The following is a 17,318-nucleotide window of genomic DNA, read 5'->3' as shown; positions in this document are numbered from 1 at the left end:
CCGACTGTATAGGGAACTATGGCGACATCTGCCGCACAGCGTATGAAGAAAAGCCAGTAAAGGCACTCCGAGCAGTCTTTTGAAGGGACAGGAGCATTTCTGCTACGTTGGGGCGTTCAGTTTATTCTCATCGATAGTAGTCTTGCACTGCATGGTACTAGAGTTCATTTAAGACATCATATGCTCAAGCGAGGTTTTAACCGCCTTATGTGAACACTTGCCTCACGTTGTCAATAATGTAGGTTTTAACTTCGGTTTTCATAACGTAGTGTTTCCATTTTAGTGTTGTGTCAGTGCGGGGTACCGTTAAACTACAAACATAACAACAGTGTTGGATGTGCTTTCTGACTTCTGTTCAGGCTTCTGGTTGTTCTGTTCTTGTTTGTTTCCTACTTATGTGATTCATTGTTCCCATCGAATTTTGCGTGGTCTGTTCTGTTTTCCATCCATTCTGTCTGTCAATCCATTCTGTCTGTAGACAGAATGGATTGAGCGCAGACTAGCTGGTGCATGACGAACAATGTAGAGAAATCGAGAAACAAGTTACACGCGAAAACAGCGCAACAAATTTGTCGTACTGTTTTCGTGTTCCGTGTCTCTCGATTTCTTTCCACTCTTTTGAAGAAACGGGTCTCGAAATTATTGGGCGTTGCAATACGAAGCAAATTGCTTCGAAATACTGCGAAGAGAGAAACGGAGAAAATAAAAATTTGAGGCGATTTTGATGTTCAGTGTGAACACTTTGCAGCCGACATGACCACATAGTTATACGGAGGTCATTTTGTTTTTATTACGTAACATGTACACCAACTTCACGTCCAGTGAAAGTCGCCTCGCGGCGTGAAGCCACGAATGATCAATTATAATACATCCAGCGAAGGGAATCCACTTCTGCTGCAGCTCCTCGAGTTGTTGTTACGCCCCTGATGGCAAATGAGGCTTCTTCCTGCTCCCTGTAAATTGCAATGCAGCATAGTGAAGTCATACATCATGACTACCAAGTCCCAACCAACACGGTTTTCGATAAGAAGCGTCGAATTACTTTGAATTGTTTCTATACTTCGCGTGACGCTTTATGATCAATGATATATAGTGCGTCGCACAGTGTATAGTCTTATTTGAGATCGCGATGAGTATGTAGGCTGCTTCTGGTTGATGTTCCCTTAATACCCATCACGCTTGTATTTTGACACGTGTAAGCGCAACGGCCGAGACTCACCAAAAATGGCAATTTGAAATTCTAGCCAATTGCTTAATTAAGAATTTTTGAAAAATTTTTTCGTTGACTACAGCGTTGACCCAATCGCAGTCTTTTGCCACCAGGAATGATTTTTCGATTATACCATTCCCGTCACGGCCGTTCCGAGAAGAGGAGGGGGCATGTCCCCCCTTTACTTGCAGGTCCTCATGATTTATACTCAGATATCATCATCAACTTATTCTTACTCCCGGGAACCTTTGCATATAAGAGGCCTCGATTGTCGTTATTCTGTTGAGCAGTGTCTACTGGTTGTACGCCTCGCACTTGGAAGCTCTTTTGCCCTTCCGTGGAAAAAATCCTGGGAACGCAAATGATTCCAGTCGTTTTTTTCGCCGTCGAAACTGACAAGCTTGAGCCGCTTCTGTGATGAGAGCTACGCGCTTCTACAGAAGCACAACTTTCGGCCTCTCTGTGATACATACTGCCGTGTTGACGAGAGTGTAACTCGTCTTCCAAAACAGTCCAGGAACGCGAATCGCAGAGCGACCGAAAGGTGCACGGAGTTGAAGGGGATCCTCCCATCTCGGAAGAGTGTGAACCCCTCGACGGCGGCTCATGCTGGTCAGTCGGTATGACCTAGCATTTGCGAGAATAGTACATTCGGGTGGAATAATTCCTGATGGTCACTATGCCTAAAAATGTGCGACATTACAAGGTAGGCACCTGCAAATACAAACAGCAGCACGCAGCGAGGTTGGCTGTACTCACAATTCCTCTGTCGTATATGGTTTACCACCATCCGCCATGGCCGCCACCACCGCCGCCTCCATATCCTCCACCAATTCCACCGCCGCCTCCGTATCCTCCACCAATTCCACCGCCGAACCCACCACCACCACCACCGCCAATCAGGCCTCCTCCACCGTGGATCTTGCTGACGTGGTGGACTGTTTTCACTAGGTAGGTGGGTCCACTGACTGCCTTGCCGCCGCCTCCGCCTCCACCAAATCCTCCGCCGAAGCCTCCGCCGAAACCTCCGCCGAAACCTCCACCATGTCCACCACCGAAGCCTCCGCCTCCGCCTCCCTTGAGTATGATGGCAGTTCCGAAGCTGCTGCCACCTCCGTGACCGCCGCCAAAACCACCGGCAAAAGCAATGCCGACCACGACGGCCAATACGGAGACGACGATCTGGAGGAGACACATTATTCTGTTAGTTAACAAGATTAGAATGAAAAATCTGGTGACATTAGTCCCATTAATTGTATAGATTCCCAATTATGCGCTGTGCGGTCTGTCAAAAATATCGATAGCTATTCGCATAGTTGAAGTTGGAATGTGCTCTATGAATTGCACTGAAAGGTCGAACGCAGCGACTGCCTCAAACAACTCAGTTGTTAGAGGCAGTTGCTGCGTGTGTCCTCGTCATGTGTTAGTCCTGCCGTCATGCTGCTAAATAATCATAAATTGTTGCGTATACAGTACACTTACACAGGCCCAAACGCACCTTATAACGAGCAATCAATTTTCGAGTATACGAGTCGCATATAGCTAGCACCAAAGCTTGGTCTCCAACTACTGAAGCATCTCATCAACGCAAATATAAACAGCAAAAGCAGTCATATGAAACGTAGCAATACAAAAGTCGTTTCAGAGAGGACCTAAAAGTAAATTTGAGATATGGAAAAGTTTTTAATCGAAATCACGAAACAGTAACTCGCACAGCTCCTGTTTGAGGAAAGTACACCCTTAATTATGGAACGAAATAGGTTTGAGTGATAACGTTGCGATAATTTGGGAATCACTACAGATACCACAGGAGTATTCCAGAGTTAAGGCCGATACAACTAATAAATAACATATATGATTTGGATTCACGATTTAAAGTACCTGCAATATATTAAATTTATTACTACGAGAAGCCCCGCCAGAAGCGGTGGCTCAGTTATACTATAATTGCACAAGCCTAAATGTTCCATTTCCTCATCTTGTTGGCTCTGTTTGGTTATGCTTATCACCATCTGTTTTTACTTATCGTTGCGTATTTGCATAAATAATACACTGAAACGTGTGCAAGTGCAGAGCACGCTCAAAACGCGAAAATATTCCGAAAATAGTGCATGAAATATTCATAGGAAGTCAATCGGCACAGAATTCGCACCTTGTGCAGAAGTGAAATATTCATGAAGCAGTGAATGCATTTGATAAAGGTCGGTTTGTGTCTTGAGAATGGAAGTTGTGTAAAACTCCCGACAAAAACTGGACAACTCTGGGTAGAGTTCGATATACCGAGACCGATAATCGGTCAAGCAAGCCAAACGATTGAATCATTCGGCTTACTGACATAAGGGAATGCAGTTTGTGGTAATGAATGGCAATTTATAGAAAAAAAAGTTTGGCGTGGCTTAGACCTTACACACTATGGCCGTCGTTCTATGCGCTATACATCGCAACCACTGGAACGTGCTTGGCTATACTCACCAAAGCCTTCATCTTTTCTAGCGAGTTCGCAGGACTGCTGCTTCTGCTTGCAAAAGCACAGCTGTCGTCGGGTTTATATACCTTCCACACGCCCCGTGCCATCATTTCTGACGACGCTTTCACCAGTTCCCTCTACTTTCCAGTTTGTTTCTTTTTACTTCTTCTAACTTTCACTTTAGCGTCTGCCAACGGTCTGGCCCATTTGATATTCCCTTTCCGCGAATCTTCATCTTACTTTTTGGTCTCATGCAGGTCCTGACCGTGTCGACGGTTGCTCTTTTTCTGGAACAATCGTCCCGCCTCAGCGTGACTTCGGGCACCAAAAAAGATAAAACGGTCATTCATACTCACGCCTTATCGCGTAAAAATATCCGAAGCAACCCTTATGTTCGTGCTCGATATACATACACACTTTATAAAGGTACCGCGGCACGATTGTTATGCGAAAATAATGAGGGCATGCGGCTCTAAACTAATGACCGCTTAGTATTCCTGCCGACATTTCTCGATGGACTTCCGATGATGCTCACTCTTTGGAGGAAGAGAGCAATTTCCTGGTTTGCTTTCTTCACCCCTTTTGTTGTTTCATTTGTCTATAGCTGAATGACAATGATATGACTTGCGCTTCGAGGAAGTGCGGACGACGCGTAATTTCTCCTTCTTTTTTTTTTTTTTTACGATGTGGTTGACGTGTGACTTTGTTGGATGGTAATGACACGTTCTTCGTATCGGAGCAGTGACAATCTGTCGGGATGTCTACCAGCGGAACCTGGCACAGGGAGTCGAAAAAAAAAAAGCAAAATCTTTTTTCGTCTCAAGGCAGGGGTTGCTATATTGCCGACTTGGAAGATCATGGGGAATTGCCACGAGGATTGAGTATTGACACTCCGTACTGCTCCAGATGAGGTATAGATGCGGATTTCATGCAAAAGTTACTAAATTCCACTAAACATGTCTGCAAAGGGTCCCGTTTCATGTTTCTTGACTACATCGCCATGTGTTGTGTTATAAATTCAACACAGTCTGGATTACTAGTTGCTCTAAGGGACAAGACAGCACCGTCAGCACGAAACGTTGTGGAAGAGCCACGCCGATATTTCGAACAGAGCCTGTTCTTCTCCTTGGCACCGTCCTCATCATTGACATGATATTTAAGTCGTTAGGGATCATGTGCTAAAGGGCTCTTTGGTGTTATAGGTCAACAGCGTGCGTGGGTGGGAAAAATCAAACATATGCTTTTATTGAGATATTGTATCTTAAATACTGTACTAGAGGTACTGCGAAAGTAGTTGTGGAGCGTGTTGGTTGAACTCCACCATACTGAACGAGCGCACGGAGGAGAAAAAAGACTGTCCCTGTCCGTCCTTGTCTCCTACACACTGTGTCTTGAATACTTTTGTTGGTGTCTTGGTATCGTAGCAACTAGGGCCCGAGACATTTTGCACAAAAATCTTGCAAAACATGTATGCAAATATGCGGCGCGAAACGTCTAACTATGCACAAATTATGCAGAAATACTATGATACCGCGAATGTTGTTCCGGAAGCTTTTGCGTAGCTTGGAACTGTATAAATACGTAAATTGTCTGAAAAACGTTCTACAAATAAAATGCACATTTCTTATTGGAAGTTGGAACGTACGCTGACCTGTACACACTCAGGTATTTCGCATGGGTCATTGCAGTATGCCACCATAGCCATACACATGTTTTTAAAAGTGCACACACACACGTATGCATTTTTTCATGGGATGGTTAAAACTTCCTGCTTTGCCAGTTAAGAAAGCCATGTTCCGTGAAAATGTGTGCTCTAAGTCGCTGAATGTTATTTCGGCAAATTCGCTGGCTATACCCACAGCTCATCTACACTATATGTGCAGACAGCTCTTCGTTGTGCTGTTCATTGTCTCAGCGCTGAACAGCCGATCATAGACTGCAATATACTGTCCCTTATTTTTATTACGCACAACTTCTAGCATCTCCAAGAGACAAGTTTCCAGACTCTAGCATTTTATGCAAGTATAAGAAGAAATTAAAAATGAGCACGACTGGCCGCTGAGTTATTTCTCACGCTAGTGTCTTCAAAACAGTGTTGATGACACACGGATGCATGTGGCATCTAATTGTGTTTTCTTCTTTGTTCAATCCGCTGGCTACTTGTGGCGCGTTCTGTTGAGAAATTCCTTCCGGGTGCTGGTGGTGCTAGCCGAATCCACTGATTGCGTAGCACGAAGCTGCCTAAACGCAGCCTAGTAACTTAGATGTCCACAGTTGGCCTCATTTTTTTAAATTCCCTGTTAGCGCCACGAAGCAACTGTGGCTACGAGCGGCGTGCAGACGTGGACAGATGGAGAGAGGACAGCAAGAAGGAATGGGGGACAATGGGGTTAGTATGCGTCTTGGGCCGACTTCAGGGGGAACTGTGCCGACATTCGTCTGGAAAGTCTTCGGAAAACCCAGGGAAAACCTCAGACAGCACAGCCGGTGACAGGGCAGTTGGCCTCAGTCTGGGCACAAACAGTGTTGGTGTCGTCCTTCTGCTTGTGCCCAGACTCAGGCCTTTGCAGTACGGTGTTTGTTGCATTGCATCTAAGCAATACTTAGATGTGTAGCTGGAACACTGGTCTTGGGCCCATGACCTCCCTCTTGAAATAACGTGGCAGTGGCAAAAAAATAAAATAAAATAAAATAAAATAAAAATAAGAAATGAGAGAAGAGAAGGGAAACGGCAAACGTTAAAGACGATTCAAACGGCTCTGAAATATGACATAATATGCAACCGCCATATTATATGTCGTTCAGCAAGCAATATACAATTACATGACACGGGAAACATTGTAGGTTTATGTCATTGTGCATGGTAATGTGCGGGGGGGGGGAGGAATATGTTTATTGAGAAAAAGAAAGGAAAGGTCAGCCAGACGAGGGTCGGCTTGCTATTCCGAGAATGTGCGGGGAAATGTTAGGATATCCATTAGAACGCATTCTAAAAATATTAACTCCCGGGACACAGAGTAACTATAATAACTGTTCATTTGTAACTTCTCCTGACTTGGTAGCGAAGGTACTTTCTGGAGGTACTTTTCTTATAGGGTTTCAATCACTTCACGATAACCCCGCAGCTGAGTATTTCGGAAACGGTTGATGATACAAAAAACTTTCTTGCGGCAAATATCCTTCAGACATCGGCGGGTTCTATGCAGTTCACGTCAGTCTGCTTGTCATGCCAGCAGAAGCAGGGAAGTAAGAGTACAAAAGTGAACCGCCCATGACGTTCTTTCCATTAGTTACCGCAAGAACACCGTCCTGATGTCCTAAGGAATTCGCACGTCCGATGGATATCTATGTGATATCGTTCGGACGTACGAATCCGTTAGGACATTATTCGTACATCCAGATGATATACAGTGTTGTTGGGGTAGGGTCTTCGTGCACAGAAAGTCACGTGGTTCAAAACATAAAGGTAGAGGTCGTGCCACGGTATCTTGGATATGTAGTGATAGTGGCTCCAGGGGCTCACTGCTTCTCAGGAAGCGGTGAAGTTTGCAGCCTTGTATTTCCATTGCGTCGACTCTCCTTTGGTCTCAGGATTGAATGACCTCATTTATACCTGGCCCGCAGCCTTCCATTAACATTCTAGCATTGGCGACTTTTAGTTCCAGCAAAACACCTATACTCAAGTTCGCCTCTTTTCTAAGCTCCCGTCGCGCAGGCCATGCTGATGGACCAAGTAAAGCCACCACAATAGAGAACTCCCGTAATATCTCCGTTCCAGTGTAGGGATTTTTAGTTGGCCACTTCTGCTCCTCCGATCAGTGATTTATCCAGACCCCCCTACACCCCCTCACCCCCCAAATGTTCAGTGACACCCCCCTAGCTTTTTCACCTGTGTACCACCTACATGGTGCCCTTGCGATTTCAGCTTTAGACATTTGTCGGTAATGATATGTTAAGCTGTAATGGCGTAACTATAATAATGCCCCGCCCCCAATTTTTTCCAACACCCCTCCACGTTTGGGATTCTGGATAAGCCACTTCCTCCGATAACTTTCCGACTCAGCTTTCCGTAAAGTGCGCATGCGTAAGCTGAGTCGGAGATCTCTCACCGTCTACGAAAAATATCGGAATTTCACTCATTTCGAATTTATCGGACTTCTTTCGTGCGCGCTTGCGTGCTCTCATTCAGCTGGAGCATGCGCAGAGCGTGTGCTTACAAACAAGATTGATGACAACCAGAGAAACAATATCGTTCGCTCACGGCGTGCACTGCGAACGATTTTGGGCTGGAACTTCCCGAAATCATGGCTGGGCGGCAACCACAGGGACAGTAGCGAATGTTCTGAAGCACATCGGACTGTTGACGAGGCGTAGTGCAATGAACACCGTGTGTGACTTCCCCCGTATGGACGCCTAAGCCTTAGTGAATATATGCTTCGTATGTGCCCTGAACCACCGGACTGTAGTCCTCATGGACAGTTGAAGGCAGTCGATGAATAAATGCTGGGAACACGCGTTTCATGCTCATAAAGTAACTGGAACCTAACTTATGATACGAGTAAATGAAGTTAAGATTTGTGCTTGCAGATATGGCGTCCCGCTTGACTTTCCGCATCGGTGGGGTCGTTCTCGGTGACTCTTCGTCTGCAAACTAAAACTGCGGACAAGCGCTTTACGAATCATTCCCATCGACTCGTGAGTCGTATCTGTTTTTCGGAGATCGTATCGATCAACGTACGACAAGACACTGAGTGACGCCATTGCAGAGAATGCCTTGCCCTTCACATCAAATCTTCTACCTAGAAATGGAGCACCCGAGATAGGCTCTGTGGCTGCAATTTTAAGCTTTTCGAGAATTGGTGCGGCGTTCTGCTGTGTGCAGAATCTGTCTGAGTCTGGGCCGAGCTCTGGCTGTGTCTCCATGATGCTGACCTCTGGTGGTCTAGTGATAGCGATGGTTCGTGTACCACAAAGCTTACCAGCTTACTTTCTCAGGTGAGCATCCGAAAACCGACCTGTCAGCTCAAGTATTGCGCCGTTCTGTCCTCATCCCATTTAACTGTATTATGCCCTCGTTTCACTTCGCACACCTTTAGGATTTGCGCGTTCTTTCACTGTTGCTAATCCCAACTTACATATATTATATAAAACTACATTTGTCTCGAGGAACATATAGTTATTCTCATAGGTATTGCCATCTTTTGAGAGGAAGAAGAAGAAGGTATTGTCATTATTTGCAGGCGTTGAGTGGCACGTGCCAAAGCGTGCGCTGCAGCCGCTCTTCCAAAATTGGGGCACGGACGGCCGTGCGTTCCCGTCGGGAATCAACAAAATTCGTCTCAATGTAAGCCTCCTCTACTTAAAATCATATCGGATTTTACTACTTCATTGTTTCGGCGTTACGCTCATAGTTCTTAGCGAAATCGAATGTGGGACGTTGGTCATACGGACAGTTTTGAGCAAGTAAAGCACTCCCGTAATCTGCCGTGCCTTTCGTACTTCGCACTGAACTGAACAGATTCCTTGAAACATAATTATTTGTTGCTCTTTGCTCTCGCTAGGTGATAGCAACCGGAAGACATTGCCAATGCGTTAAATAGCTGATGGACAGCTTGGAATATGTCAGCCTCATCTTTTAAATTGCGACCCACATGAGTGGGGAACGGTAGGGTTCTTTGTTTGGAACGAAATGTACGGAGTCGGGACAGTCGAAATAACTTGCGCGTTGTCATTTCCACCATATGGTTTTGGACTTGACTTGCCTTCTGATTCAGTTCTCGTATGACATGTGTCTCGATTGTGTCACGAAGCTCACTCTGGCCTATGTTACAAGGAAGGTCTGGGTCACTTAATGTCCGCTCATGTAGTTGACAACAGCACAGAATATGCTCAGAAGTGCTTGGCGCGTCCGTAACAATGCTTCGATATTGGAGCCGCCTTTTCCAGAAATGTGTACAGTGCATACGCAAGACCGCTGCGCACCGCGCGGCAGAATGCCGAAACGATCTGGTAGGCACGGAGCAGCCGTTTTGTTGGTGTGGCGAAGCAAATTGGTAGGCACGTGAAGCTGAAGCTAGCATTCGAAGTAGGGCCAGTAGGGCGCTGCAACGGACAGCACTGGCCCGAAAATCAGGGCGAGGCACTGATTTTTTTAAAGTCTGGAAACGCGTCCCACAACAGAAAACCGGAGCCTGCAGACGGGATCCTGCATGATCCCAGTTCTTTTGCCTTCGGGCGCGGACTGGGCTCTCGGTCTAGACCCACGACAGTTGTCTTCAACTTTGGCTGCAACTCTTTGTTGCATGTTTTTGATCCGCAGTATGCTACACAAGTTTTACGCGTGAAACAGCTTTTTGAACAGATCTTGTTCAACTTTTGGGGTACCTTACTCACCTGCATTAATTCAGCAACACAAAGGCAGTACGGACTTCTTCACTTTTATTTCCTAATGGTACACGCATATTATGATATCTCAGACGATATCACGAACACTGAACATACGCACCTACGTTTACCTGCTGCTGCGTCCCTTTTTTCCCGGGATTGAAAACTGCCGGGCACAGCTGCAGAAGGTCGAACAACATTTCTTGTCCCCCAACGCTGATAAACCGTATAGTCAATTGTCTATCCTAGCAGCACCGTAAAAATTGTCGTGCACCGTCTACGCCAATTGCTTCACATCTGAATGGCAACGTACGGTTTATGCAGTTCCATCGATGGCAGGTATAAAAAGCGGCGTGCTTTAAAATGTCGCACGAAACTTCTATTTGGCAGCTCGCTGACATCAATGTTGCAATTGTATTCTATTTGTTGCTACGTCCGCTTGCAGTGGACGTAGCAGATCCGGCGCACGCAAGAAGTCCTGTATTTGCTCTCTGCTGCAGCACAGAAAACTGCTTATTATCTTCATCAAGCTTGTGATGAAAGAATGAGTGTCCTAAGTAGAAGATGTTGCTTCCTGGGGCTCTGCGGCCTTGATATTAGAACCAAAATAGCCTTGCATGTCCATTGTGGATACGAAGAGAACATGCTCACGCGCTACGCTCAGGCCTACCAATTTATTTTGCGGGTTAGCCGCGCGGTGGTGCCAGCTTTCTGAAAAGGCAGATTATTTATCGTATAGAACAAAAGCGCCTTAGGTGCCAAACGCTTATGACTATGCATAATACGCTTGCAGGTATACATCTTGAACAAGTTCATCTTGAGTTCAAAAGAGTATACAGTATGTCTAATACTACTGGAGCACCTGCTGCGGATGCCGCTCAAACAGGCGGGGTCGCCCAGGCTAATGCTGCTGATGCGGCCCCTGAGGAAGGCGCCCTTGTAGCTAGAGATGGAGGCAAACAATCAGAAATTGAACAGAGGATCTCTATGATGCTCGACAACATCCCATTTAAGGATGAAGGTAAAAGGAAAGAATACTTGGCGGCTGTGAAGACATACGAAGAAAACATTGGAGGTCAACTTCTCAGAGCCAAAATGTACCTTCAAACAAAGCCAGGCGACAATGATGGCGACGACGACGACGACAAAGGGCGCAAAGGAAAACGCGTTACGCGAAGCAAAAGCAGGGAGCGAGGGAATCGCCGTGGGAGACGTGATTCTGACGGAGAGGTGAGGAGGGATTCCTTCAGAGATTTCATGGACACGAGAGGATCACCGACTCAGGTCAGGCGGCCTGATGACTTCTTTTATGACGACACTGACGAAGGCGGGCACGGACGATGTAACCCAGCCGCTGAAGACCTCTACCGCGCTGGTCTGGACAAGCCAAAAGACCCAAGGGCATCTCCCGACTCTGGTTACGACGAAATGGAGCGATTGATGACGCACGTTCGTGGCTTCGGCGTGGACAGAAACTCAGACAGAATGTACCGTGAAGATATGGAGGATGACAAGGGTCGATACGCTCCCACACGTAGTCGTCCAATGGGGGAGTTGCCAGCCGGTCGCCCCCTTTCACCGAGCAGGTGTTCTCGTGCCATCATGGAAGGCGCACATCAAGCAGAAGATAGAGGCGAAACTCCAGCCGTAGTTGGAATGCCGTCTTTAACATACATACCAATGGCATTTCCGCAGTTTGTGTCTCCATTCATGGCACCACCACAGATTCCGGCTTCACAGGTTTCCAACACACAGTTGTCCGTCCACATAATGCCACCACAGCAAATGGCTCCACAAATGGCACCATTTGGGACTGCGCAAATGCCTCAGCAAATGCCTCAGCAAATGCCTCAGCAAATGCCCCAGCAAATGCCCCAGCAGATGCCCCAGCAGATGCCTCAGCAGATGCCTCAGCAGATGCCTCAGCAGATGCCCCAGCAGATGCCCCAACAGATGCCCCAGCAGATGCCCCAGCAGATGCCCCAACAGATGCCCCAACAGATGCCCCAACAGATGCCCCAGCAGATGCCCCAGCAAGTGCCCCAGCAAGTGTCCCAGCAGATGCCCCAGCAGATGCCCCAGCAAGTGCCACAACAGATGCCTCAGCACGTTCCACAGCAGTTTTCTCAACAGACGACAGGACAGCTGTCTCCACAGATGGGCCAACAGACGTCTATGCAAGCGCCTTTCGCAGCAAACCGGCTTTCGCAGCAACCCGGGCAGGCAACTGTCTCGGCAGGTGCGCAAATGGTCCCACAGCTATCAGTTCAATTATCACCTTTGCCTCCAGCTGGACACCAAGTGTCACTCACAGTAATGCCCTATAACGGCAGAAGTCCTACGTCGGGATTACCATGTATTTCAGCTGGTTCTAACAGACAAAACACTGTCCCGCAGCAGAGTCAAACAAGAATGCAAAGTTTCGACAGGAGACAACAAGTGCACACACAAGAAGTGTCAAAGCAAACACACATGTTACGAAAACTGGGAATTTATGAGGGCGATGAAAATCGGAGAGACCTGCAAATGACATCTTCTCTTGAGGCGAGCTCAGACAGGGAACCTGCTACGGTTTCGGCTATGAAACGTCAACCAACACCCCCTCAACGAGAAAACACTGGTCTCCTTAACAGAGCGGAGCGGGTTATCCAACGGATCAGACAACAACTCACTGGATTAGATCGCAAGGGAGAATCTTCTGTAAAGACTGAAGATTTTAGTGTGCTGCAAGAACCACCGTTGCTGCAATCTGTGCCTTCAAGAAAAGCGTCAACGAAATCCAGGGAAATCGTAAAACAAAAGAAAAAAGAGGATACTGGTGAGGAATCTGCGATCGAAGATACAAAGGAAGAGGAGGATAAGGAGGAAAGTAGTGAGAAAAAGAAAGGAAAGTATAAGAAAAAGTCAGCAAAGGAAGACGATGACTCCAAAACATCGGGTTCAAAGAAGAAACGTGGAAAGAAGAGCAAGAAAGCAGAAAGCTCTGACGACGATGATGAAGAGGAAACACATTCGAAGAAGAAAAGCAAAGGAAGGAAACACCAAAAAGGTTATGAAGACGATGATGAAAGTGAAGGAGAGGATGAGGGAATCGCTCCCAAGAGAAAAAGTTCCAGGCGTAGGAAATCGGAAAGATCGGAAAGTTCCTGTTGTCGTAAGAAGAGCAGTAGATATGTAGAAACAGGTGAGATAGAACGATCGAGGGAAAGGAGGAGGTCAGAACGTGAGCTAGAGGACGACGACATGGGCAGGGGAAGAGATCACGAATACGGGGAAAGGCGGAGACGAGGGGAGCGGGATCGTGAAAGTGAGGAAAGGTGGAGAAGAGGAGATCGTGAGTATGAACGTGAGCACGGCCGCGAACGAGACCGAGCAGAACGGGAGAAGTTGGAGAGAACCATCACACAAATGAAGGAGAAGGAGAGGGACGAAATGCTAAAACAAATAGATGAGAAAATGGACCGGATATGGAACAGCGAAAAAGAAAGATCAAAGCGGAACTTGGCAGAGGTGGGTCACGTTACAGTCAAGATATCTCAAAGCCGTGAAAATCTGGGTCGCCCGCACTCAACTCCGCCGTATCAGATTCCTCCACAAGCACCAGCGTACCCGCAGCAACTAGTTCCTCCTTACGATACGCAACCGCGTTCATCAGCTTTTGGGCTGCAACCGCAGTTGTCCTGTAACCAATTTCAACCACAGATATCCCCAGCTCCCCAGCAAACATACATGCAACCTCATGCAGCAAGTCAACCAGGGATACACCCTCTATTGCAGCTTCAGACTGTGAATGATGCTGGCTTTCCGTATGTTACCCAAGCGGGAGCCCTGGGACCGCCTGCCACAAATGTAACTGCCGTAGCCTCTACCCAGTTATTAGTACCTTTTCCACTGGAAAAACCGATGTCAAAAGCAGAAAAGCTGAAGAAACTCGCTACGGAATGGTGGAGTCGTAAGACAGAGGATCGTGGGAAACGCCCGTTAACACGTATTCGAAGCCAGACTGCAGCGTTGCCTGCTAAGTCCCGTGAGCGTGCTTGGCGTAGACCAAGACGGAAGTCAATGCCTCGTTCTCGTCGTACTCGTCGAAGCCTAGACGATGGGGATGACGAATATTCTGAGGAAGATCACCACCTAGACGCGACAGAGGAATGCGACGAAGACGAGGATGACTATATGAACGAAAAACTTTCGCCTCGTTATATACCATTAGAGAGAGAAAGCCAACGTCGTAGGCGTCCGTCTCGATCCAGGGCGGACGACAGCTATGATGACGACCGACAGGAAAGGCGAAGACGTTCTTCGTACTCGAGGGCAGATAATGGGTACGAGGATGATAGACCAGAACGTCGAATGCGTCACTCTCGTTCTAGGCTAGAAGATGACTACGAGGATGATAGACCAGAACGTCGAATGCGTCACTCGCGTTCTAGGGTAGATGATGACTACGATGATGACAGAGCAGCTCGCCGGAGAAGAGGCGATTACAACGGTCTCGACGAAAGACGTAGGTCTCAATCACCAGACTATGATATCGACTATTCGAGACGCTCACGTTATAGCGAATACGACGACTACGAAGAATTGCATCGGCGATCGCGTCCAAATTGTTTTGAACCTGAACGACGGAGGTCCTACCCAAGAGATACAGACTACCCTGTCCCTGACCCTCGACGTCATACAAGGCCATCTAGTAAGGATCTTCACGAGATGCGATCATTTACCAAGCCTCCCGTTTATAAGGTAAATGTACAGTATTCCCATACCCAATTGCACGGTAAAGACAACGATAAGAGACCACGTTCTCCTGAGCGGGAGGCAAAGGAGAAAGGGCCATCTGAGCATGAATTTAAAGAGATTTCACATGACGTGAAGGTGGAAGTGTCTCAGAGTGACTTACTGACGCACGACAAAGGTAGGTGCAGTACCTCACCTGATCGGCAGACAGACCAGCGACATCTCTCCAGACCTAATTGTAATGGTAGTCCACATCCAAATGGCGAGGCTCCCAATAACGTCTCGTATCGTCGTGACGGCAATCGACCGGATTCTCGAGCAGCTGATTGTGAGGTGAACGTGAAATTATCGCACACTACAGTATTTGAACAAGAGAGGAACAGGTCACCTTCGCCTGACAGGGGTAGGACGAATGTTTCACCTGATAAGACTCCTCCTCCTGATCGTCAAACAGAGGGGCGGCGCACTTCCCAGCAGTATTATAACGACAATTTCATTCGAAACGGCGAGGCCTTGAGCAGGCCGCCTTACATGGAGGATTACCGCATGCCAGTGCCGAGAGTGTCAAGTCCAAATTACTATGACATGCGACCGCCTTCCAGGGGAGCAGATCTCGGAAGGGACAGGAGGGTTTCCTCGCCAGAACGAGAGATGGGATCAAGGCCTCCTTATCAGCCGTACAACCTTTGCCCACCATGGTACGGGGACAGAGCCTACCCCGCAGAGCATAGAATGTCGCCACCAAGAGGATCTCAAGTCGCTTTTGATAGCTTTTACATGGCGCCTGATTATGAAATGGGCATGAGAATGTCTCGCACCCAACTACCAGACACAGAGCGGAATTTTTATCTACCAGAACGACATTTAGAACGACGCCGGCCGTCGCAACCACTGTACTATGCCGGTCCTCCACCTCTGCGGAAGACAGAAACAAGAGAAAAAATCATTATCGTTAATTCAAGCCCCCCAAAGATTCCGCAGCCTGTTCTTATTCCCACTACTTCCCAGCAGCAGCAGGCAGCGGCTGTACCGAAGATACACGTCAGCAGGTATTCGCATGTCGGCGAAAATGGAGGTTCGAAATCGCCTGAACGAATCTCCATTGACAGAGCTTTGAGCCCTCCAGTTGCAAAAATACTATACTCCATCGCGCAGCGCGACAACAAGAACGCCAAATCGTATCCTGCAGCCGTGCGTGCGTCTTGGTCAATTGAACAAATGAACGATCGACAGCAAAACGAGCAAGGATTTGCGGCAGAAAACGGCAAGGGAGGCACCATGAACTTCACTATTGAGGCAGGCAAAGCTACACCGGTGAAGGTCAGGAAACTAAAATCCAAAACGTACAAGGAAGAAGGAGCTGGTCCCGATGATCAAGTGATAAAGATCTACGAAGTGGCAAAAGCTCAATCACCTCCGGCTCAACTGATTAGGGTGGCCAGTAAGACTAGAATAATTAGGAAAACGGAAGAAATTGTCCCACGATACGACGTACCATATGATGAGTTTGGATACGTCTCTCCGCCTTCGCCAGCGTCTCCGTCGTTCTTCGGACGAAGCAATGGTGTTGAAAGTCAGAAACGTTAGCAATGCTGTTATAATTGCCTAAGTGAAGCAATGGAATCGGAGGATCGTACCCAGGACGAGAGAACTACAAGCGAAAAAACACCAGTTGCAATGGCCGTAATAGGTAAACAAAATGCAATAAAGTGATTAATAACTGCTCTTCGATTGTAATCATTCGGGGCTTCGCGTGTGCGATCATGGGCAACAACGCTTGATCAATGTGTGGCACCCAAATCCCTATCGGCGTCCCACCTTGTAAGACTTCAGTCTTCAATGATAATTGAAACCAGTGGCCATCGAACGTGTGCGCCAAACAACACTACGAGCTTAAGCTTATGAATATCCACCCTAATCCTCCCCCAGGGTTAGGTATGGCAGTCGAAACTGTATTTTAAAAATTTAAGCAGCAGGCGTGCGTGAGACACTGGTTCATTTAGTGCTGCGTTGACGTGTCAGATTTGCCTACTCAACGGGATGGGCATCCCGAACAGAGCTGTATTCCGTATCCCGGTATCCCGAACGGAGCTCAGCGTCAATTATCTTTAGCGCTTTGATGTACGGTGCACATAGCTTAGGTAATTCCAGAACAACTCTATTACATTTGACGAATAATTTTAGTTGTTAGTGAGTTCCACTACGTTTCCTGTAATTTAATGCTTTCAAAAGTACATTCAAGCTTACGTCGTTTCAGTAACTCCCACACCTCTCTGGTATCCGGCGTTTGACCGGCATTACTCGCGTGGTGCATGTGGTCATGTTTTGTATCAAAACCGGTAGATTGTACAGGATACCTTTCTTGCCTCCATACCGAACGCTGGGGCCAAATCTGGCCGCAGGGGAAAACGACTGGATTTCAAACCGGAGTTCCCCCACCAGCATTCATGCCATATTACCAGTTTATTTGCCCCTGTCGCCGTTCTAGTCCTGTGCCCAGACCAACCGTTATTTTCCGTA

The 17,318-nt window shown here is 47.3% G+C and overlaps 2 protein-coding genes across 2 annotated transcripts; one reads left to right on the top strand and one right to left on the bottom strand.

Annotated features, from left to right (window-relative positions):
• Nucleotides 1-866: 866 nt before the first annotated feature.
• Nucleotides 867-3,769, bottom strand: LOC135378229 (acanthoscurrin-1-like). The gene is made up of 3 exons (XM_064611182.1): nt 3,683-3,769; nt 1,970-2,392; nt 867-953 (listed from the first exon to the last, which is right to left on the bottom strand). The coding sequence occupies exons 1-2, from the start codon at nt 3,692-3,694 to the stop codon at nt 1,991-1,993; spliced, it is 414 nt and encodes a 137-aa protein (XP_064467252.1). The 5' UTR covers nt 3,695-3,769; the 3' UTR covers nt 867-953; nt 1,970-1,990.
• A 5,146-nt stretch (nt 3,770-8,915) lies between these two features.
• LOC135378228 (uncharacterized) lies at nt 8,916-16,524 on the top strand. The gene is made up of 2 exons (XM_064611181.1): nt 8,916-9,021; nt 10,855-16,524. The coding sequence occupies exon 2, from the start codon at nt 10,902-10,904 to the stop codon at nt 16,383-16,385; it is 5,484 nt and encodes a 1,827-aa protein (XP_064467251.1). The 5' UTR covers nt 8,916-9,021; nt 10,855-10,901; the 3' UTR covers nt 16,386-16,524.
• The last annotated feature ends 794 nt before the right edge of the window (nt 16,525-17,318 follow it).

The sequence above is a fragment of the Ornithodoros turicata genome, chromosome 1 (assembly GCF_037126465.1).
Source record: "Ornithodoros turicata isolate Travis chromosome 1, ASM3712646v1, whole genome shotgun sequence".
NCBI classification, from domain to species: Eukaryota; Metazoa; Arthropoda; class Arachnida; order Ixodida; family Argasidae; genus Ornithodoros; species Ornithodoros turicata.
The sequence above is the reverse complement of the archived record's forward strand: the minus strand, read 5'-3'. Positions and strand labels throughout refer to the sequence as shown.